The 7,373-nt window shown below is 47.4% G+C and overlaps 1 protein-coding gene across 1 annotated transcript in view; it reads left to right on the forward strand.

Annotated features, from left to right (window-relative positions):
- RHPN2 (rhophilin Rho GTPase binding protein 2) overlaps positions 1-7,373 on the forward strand; it is a 90,488-nt gene that overhangs the window by 78,234 nt on the left and 4,881 nt on the right. Inside the window, exons 11-12 of the mRNA XM_017855043.1 lie at positions 853-999; positions 2,142-2,297. Coding sequence (XP_017710532.1) covers positions 853-999; positions 2,142-2,297 — 303 coding nt within the window. The remainder of the gene's footprint in view (positions 1-852; positions 1,000-2,141; positions 2,298-7,373) is intronic.

The raw sequence follows: 7,373 nt of genomic DNA on the forward strand, positions 1-7,373 counted from the left end.
TTTTTTTTTAAGACAGGGTCTAACTCTGTTTTCACCCAGGCTGGAGTGCAGTGGCACAATCATAGTTTACTGCAGCCTGAAACTCCTGGGCTCAAGAAGTCCTCCTGCCTCAGCAGCCTGAGTAGATGGGACCATAGGCATGTACCACCTTGCCTGGCTAATTCTTTTATGTTTTTAGTAGAGAGTGGTTCTCACTATGTTGCCCAGGTTGGCCTCAAACCCCTGGCCTCAAGTGATCCTTCTGCCTTGGCCATGCAAAGTGCTTAGGATTACAGGCATGACATGCCTGGTCTTAAATTTTTTATGTTAGAGATTTTATTTAAGATAATTTTGGCTGGGTGTGGTGACTCAGGCCTTCAATCCCAGCACTTTGGGAGGCTGAGGCGGGCGGATCACCTGAGGTCAGGAGTTTGAGACCAGCCTGGCCAACATGGTGAAACCCCATCTCTGCTAAAATACAAAATTAGCTGGGCGTGGTGGTTCGCACCTGTAATTCCAGCTACTCAGGACAATTGCTTGAACCCAGGAGGCAGAGGCTGCAGTGAGCCAAGATCACACCACCACACTCCAGCCTGTGCGATAGAGCGAGAGGATGTCTCAAAAAAAAAAAAAGGTAATTTAAATTAATACAATGTCTAAAAGATAATTTTATTGAAAACATATTGGGTATGTTTGAGAAGATGGCATTCCGGATTCTCGCATGACTGCTATAGCATGTATGCCCCAGATGTGTCATTTGTCCCTGAACAAGGCCAAGTGAGATCTTCAAGGACAGCAGGCGAAATTCCCTTTAGCTTTGAAGTGTCTGATCCAGCCTTCAAATCCTATACCTAACGATGCTCTCTTCCAAAGGGCCCCTTATCTGTGTTTTCGGCTAACAAGCGGTGGACGCCTCCTCGAAGTATCCACTTCACTGCAGAAGAAGGGGACTTAGGGTTCACCTTGAGAGGGAACGCCCCCGTTCAGGTTCACTTCCTGGATCCTTACTGCTCTGCCTCGGTAAGCACATGCTTTTCTGGGCTGGCAGCAAACATAGATATCTGGGTGATTGAATTTAGGGTGGATTCACCCACGTCAAAGTCCTGCCTTTATGTGAAAGGCCTTATGGGTGCTACATTCCCTAAAAGAAAAGGATTAATTTTTACTGTCTCTTTTTTGTTTGTTTTTTGTTAGACCTTGGGAAGTGGAGGCTGCAGTGAGTCGCGATCATGCAGAACTCAGGGCTCACTGCAGCTTCTGCCTCCTGGGTTCAAGTGATTCTCCTGTCTCAGCCTCCTAAGTAGCTGGGATTACAGGCATGTGCCAACACACTCAGCTAATTTTAGTTTTAGTTGTTTTTTGTTTGTTTGTTTGTTTGTTTTTTTGAGATAGAGTCTCACTCTGTCACCCAGGCTGGAGTGCAGTGGTGCGATCTTGGCTCACTGCAACCTCCACCTCCTGGGTTTAAGTAATTCTGCTGCCTAAGCCTCCCGAGTAGCTGGGATTACAGGTGCGTGCCACCATGCCCAGCTAATTTTTTGTGTGTTTTTAGTAGAGATGGGGTTTCACCGTGTTAGCCAGGATGGTCTCGATCTCCCAACCTTGTGATCCACCCACCTCGGCCTCCCAAAGTGCTGGGATTACAGGTGTGAGCCACTGGGCCCGGCCTAATTTTTGTATTTTTAGTAGAGATGGGGTTTTGCCATCTTGGCCAGCTGGTCTCAAACTCCTGGCCTCAAGTGTTCTGTGTGCCTTGGCCTCCCAGAGTGCTAGGATTACAGGTGTGAGCCACTTTGGCCAATTTTGGCTTTTTTTTTAAACTGCACCCAAGCTGGAGGGCAGTGGCATGATCTCGGCTTACTGCAATGTCTGCCTCCCGAGTTCAGGTAATTCTTCTGCCTCAGCCTCCTGAGTAGCTAGGATTACAGGTGCCTACCACCACACCTGGCTGACTTTTGTATTTTTAGTGGAGATGGGTTTCACCATGTTGTCCAGGCTGGTCTCTAACTACTGACCTCAAGTGATCTACCCATCTCGGCCACCCAAAGTGAATTTTTGCTTTCTTGATGTGAATTTATGCAAATACCTATTTTGTTAATGGGGCTTGATTAAAGGATTTAAGTGAACAAAACGTTGACTTATTTTCAGCAATACTTTTTCAGGTGGCAGGAGCCCGGGAAGGAGATTATATTGTCTCCATTCAACTTGTGGATTGTAAGTGGCTGACGGTGAGTGAGGTCATGAAGCTGCTGAAGAGCTTTGGCGAGGACGAGATCGAGATGAAAGTCGTGAGCCTCCTGGACTCCACATCATCCATGGTGAGCGCTGACACCTCCCCGGGCAGTCAGTAGTGGCGTGGAGTGAAATCTGCATGAGTTCAGCCTCACAGGTGTTTACCCGACCCTCTGTCTCCTGCCTGTGTAACATGGTAGAAATGACTGGACTCCCAGGTTTGTAATCACTGGAATGTGCTAACCTTGGGTCAAAGAGAAAATTGGCAAACTTTTTTTTTTAAAGACAGGGTCTTGCCCTATTGCCCAGGCTGGTTTGCAGTGGTATGATCACCGCTCACTGCAGCCTCTATCTCCTGGGTTCAAGTGATCCTCCCACCTCAGCCACACGAGTAGCTGGAATTATAGGCACCCACTACCACCCCTGGCTCATTCTTTACGTATGTATGTATGTATTTATTTTTTTGAGATGGAGTCTTGCTCTGTCGCCCAGGCTGGTGTGCAGTGGCACAATCTCAGCTCACTGCAAGCTCTACCTCCTGGGTTTACGCCATTCTCCTACCTCAGCCTCCCGAGTAACTGGGCTTAAGGTGCCCGCCAACACGCCCGGCTAATTTTTTGTATTTTTAGTACAGACAGGGTCCCACCACCGTGTTAGCCAGGATGGTCTCGATCTCTTGACCTTGTGATCTGCCCACCTCGGCCTCCCAAAGTTCTGGGATTACAGGCGTGAGCCACCGTGCCCGGCCCATTCTTTATTTTTTTTTTTGAGACAGGTTCTTGCTATGTTGCCCAGGCTGGTCTTGAACTCCTGGGCTCAAGCCATCCTCTCACCTTGGCCTCCCAAAGTGCTGGGATTACAGGCATGAGACACTGCAGCCTGCTAGCAAACTTATAAAAATATCCTGTGGATAAAATCATCAACTGATGTATTTTTCTGATCAAATTGTTTAATTACAAAAGTGGCCGGGCGCGGTGGCTCAAGCCTGTAATCCCAGCACTTTGGGAGGCCGAGACGGGCGGATCACAAGGTCAGGAGATCGAGACCATCCTGGCTAACATGGTGAAACCCCGTCTCTACTAAAAAATACAAAAAACTAGCTGGGCAAGGTGGCGGCCGCCTGTAGTCCCAGCTACTCGGGAGGCTGAGGCAGGAGAATGGCGTAAAAAACCCGGGAGGCGGAGCTTGCAGTGAGCTGAGATCCAGCCACTGCAGTCCAGCCTGGGCGACAGAGCGAGACTCTGTCTCAAAAAACAAAACAAACAAACAAACAAAAAAAAACAAAAAAACAAAAGTAATACATACTCATAGTGAAAAAAACAAAAAACAAAAAAAAATTCCAATGGTACAGAAGAGCTTAAGACAACCTGTAAAAGTTAAGACAGTCCCTCTCTACGCCCTAGAGACAGTGTCAGCCGTGTCTTGAGAGATTTGGGAAGCGTTTGAGTCTCTTCAAGTTCACCTGCACAATTATCACCTTTAATTTTCCCCACATGAGGCTGGGCACGGTGCTCATGCCTGTAATCTGAGTACTTTTGGAGGCCAAGGTGGGCGGATTGCTTGAGGCCAGGAGTTCAAGACCAGCCTGGCCAACGAGGCAAACCCTGTCTCTACTGAAAATATAAAAATTAGCTGGGCGTGGTGGTGTGCGCATGTAATCACAGCTACTCTGGAGGCTGAGGCAGGAGAAGCGTTTGAACCCAGGAGGCAGAGGTTGCAGTGAGCAGAGATCGCACCACTGCACTCCAGCCTGGGCAACAGAGTGAGACTCTGCCTGCAAAAAACTCTTAAAATTTTCCCCAAGTGCTAGGATTCATGCCACACTTAATGACGTTCTCCTCTGCACTTTGCCACACTTAATGACGTACACTTGACCTTCCCTGTGTAACAACACTCATTTATTCATTCAACAAATATTGATTGAGGATCAATTAGGTGCCACACACTCTCCTAGGTGTCAGAGCTCTAGCTTACATTACACAGATAAGGTCCCTGCTCCCCCCCCCCCCCCCCCCCCACCCCCCCACGAAGCTGGCACTAAGTCAGCAAATAAATGGTCAGGATTTTGATAAGTGCTGTAAAGGAAAAAAGACCTGTAACAGGGTGGAATGACTGGGGAGGGGGCGAGGCTCTATCTAGGCAGGGCTGGAACAGACATGAGAGTGACCAGGAAGTTCAGGCCAGTTGCAGAGGGACAAGAAAGGCCTTCTGGGCAGAGGCACCTACAGGTACAGAGTCCCTGCAGCAGAATAAGCTTCTCCTACCAGAGAGGCAAAAAGAATGCCTTTTGGCAAGAGCACCAGGACAAGGAGGGAGCCATGGGAAGTGAGGTGGGAAGGAGGCCTTGGTGGCAGTGGGAGCTTGGAAGCCACTGGGCCTTTTCAGAAGGGGAACAGTGTGGTGTGATGTTTGTTTTAGAAGGGTGTCTGCTGCCGGAGGCTGGCCATGGCAGTTGTCCAGGCTGGTGACGTTAGTGGCTGAGGTGATGGGGGTGGCTGTAGAGTTGGAAAGACAGGAGTGTCCCTGGGACATAGTTTGGAGATAGAGCTGATGGGGAATTTGTGGATGCTTTGTGTAAAGGAGATGGTGGACAGGGAGGTGAGGTCCCAGTTTTTGGCTTGATCAATCACGTGCGTAGTGGTTGTTTTTCTACCTTTAAATTTCTTTTTTTTTTTTTTTTTTTTTTTTGAGATAGGGTCTCACTCTGTTGCTCGGGCTGGAGTGCAGTGGTGCAATCACAGCTCACTGTAGCCTTGACTTCCTGGGCTCAGGCAATCCTCTTCTGCCTCCCAAGTAGCTGGGACTACAGGTGTGTACCACTATACCTGGCTAATTTGTTTATTTATTGTAAATTTTTTTTGGTAGAGATGGGGCCTTGATATATTGCCAAGGTTGGCCTCAAACTCCTGGCCTTAAGCAATCCTCCCACCTCTGGCCTCCCAAAGTGTTGGGATTACAGGCATGAGCCACCGTGCCTGGCCTGTTTATTTTTCATAATGATGGGTAATGGGTGTGAGGGAGGTGAAGGAGAGAGGAATCAAGAGTCATGTTTTGAATGTTTCAGATGCTATTAGCGGTCAGATGTAAACATAAAGGAGGAGATTGGATGTGAAGTCTTCAGTTCAAGGAAGAAATCAGAGCTAGAAATAAATATTTGAGAATCATTGAATGGGGATGATATTTGAGGCTGTGAGACAAAATGCAGCTCCCTGCAAGGGGGCGAGGGCTGAGGGCTAAACATTTAGAGGTCAGTTGGAAGAGAAGCAAGTGCAAAGAAAATAGAGGAGAGTTCAGAGATGTCAGAGAAAAGGAGCTTCTCAAATTAAGAGGAGAAAGCTTTGCAGAGAGCGATGGGTTGCATTGAATGCAGTTGAGAGGTGGAGAATGAGGGCGGCTTAGCTGTGCCTATCGTATTTGGCAGCAGGATGAAAAGACACTTTGGTGGAGAGGTGGCAACAGAAGTCAGTTGACAGAGGGCCAGAGAGCCAATGGATTTTGAACATATCCATGAAATGTTCAGCATAGGCAAATCCAGAGACAGAAAGTCGATGGTGCTGGGGCTGGGCAATGGGAGTGGGGAGAGACTGCAGAATGATTATAAGGTAGAAGGTTTCTTTTTGGGGGCGATGGAAATGTTCTGAAATTAGGTGGTAGTGATGGTCACCCAACTTTGTGAATATACTAAAAGTCACTGATGTCGTGGCACGGTGGCTCACACCTGTAATTCCAGCACTTTGAGAGGCTGACGCAGGATGTTTGCTTGAGCCCAGGAGTTCAAGACCAGCCTGGGCAACATGGCGAGACCTAGTGTCTACAAAAAAATTTTAAAAATTAGCCAGGCATGGTGGCACACGCCTGTAGTCCCAGTTACTTGGGAGGCTGAGGCAGGAGGATCACTTGAGCCCAGGGAGGTTGAGGCTGCAGTGAGCTATGATTGTACCACTGCACTAGCCGGAGTGCAGTGGCGCGATCTTCTTTTGTTGTTGTTTTTTGTTTTGTTTTGTTTGTTTTGAGACAGGGTCTCACTCAGTTGCCCAGGCTGGAGTGCAATAGTACAATCATAGCTCACTACAGCCTCGACTTCCAGGCCTCAAAAGATCCTCCCTTCTCATCACCTGAGGTCAGGAGTTCGAGACCAGCCTGGTCAACATGGTGAAACCCTGTCTCTACTAAAAATAAGCTGGGCGTGGTGGCACATGCCTGTAGTCCCAGCTACTTGGGAGGCCAAGGCAGGAGAATCACTTGAACCCAGGAGGCAGAGGTTACAGTGAGCCGAGATCGTGCCACTGCACTCCAGCCTGGGCAAGAGAGGGAGACTCCATCTCAAAAAAAAAAAAAAAAAAAAAAAAAAACAACCAAAGATCCTCCCAAGTAGCTGGGACTACAGGCGTGTACCGCTATACCCAGCTAATTTAAAAATTTTTTGTAGTGACAATCTCATTTTGTTGCCCATTCTGGTCCCAAATTCCTGGGCTTAAGCAGTCTTCCTGCCTCCACCTCCCAAAGTGTTAGGATTACAGGAATGAACCAGACCAAAAGTAATTTCCTTTTGTCTTTTATTTAATTAATTTTGTAGTAACAGGGTTGGACTAAGTTATCCAAACTGATCTTGAATTTCCTAGCCTCAGGAGACCCTCTCGAATCAGCCTCCTGAATAGTTGGGATTACAGGCGTGAGCCACTGTACCTGGCTCTTTTTTTTTTTTTTTCTTTTTTTTCTTTTTTTTTGGAGATAGAGTCTTGCTCTTGTCATCCAGGCTGGAGTGCAGTGTTGCAATCTTGGCTCACTGCAACCTCTGCCTCCCGGGTTCAAGCGATTCTTCTGCCTCAGCCTCCTGAGTAGCTGGGATTACAGGCACCCGCCACGATGCCTGGCTCATTTTTATATTTTTAATGGAGATGGGGTTTCACCATATTGGCCAGGCTGATCTTGAACTCCTGGCCTCTGGTGGTCGGCCTGCCTTGGCCTCTCAGAAGTGCTGGGATTACAGGAGTGAGCCACCATGCCCAGCCCCTGGCTTTTTAAAAATAATTTTTAAAAAATAATTTATTTTTGTCTATTAATTTTTATGATAAGGATTTTAGATAATGATAGTCAAGCACTGTTTTTAGCGACTGAGACTTTCTTTTTTTTTTTTTTTTTTTTTTTTTTTTTTTTTTTTT

The sequence above is a fragment of the Rhinopithecus bieti genome, unplaced genomic scaffold (assembly GCF_001698545.2).
Source record: "Rhinopithecus bieti isolate Rb0 unplaced genomic scaffold, ASM169854v2 scaffold_39998, whole genome shotgun sequence".
Classification (NCBI taxonomy): Eukaryota; Metazoa; Chordata; class Mammalia; order Primates; family Cercopithecidae; genus Rhinopithecus; species Rhinopithecus bieti.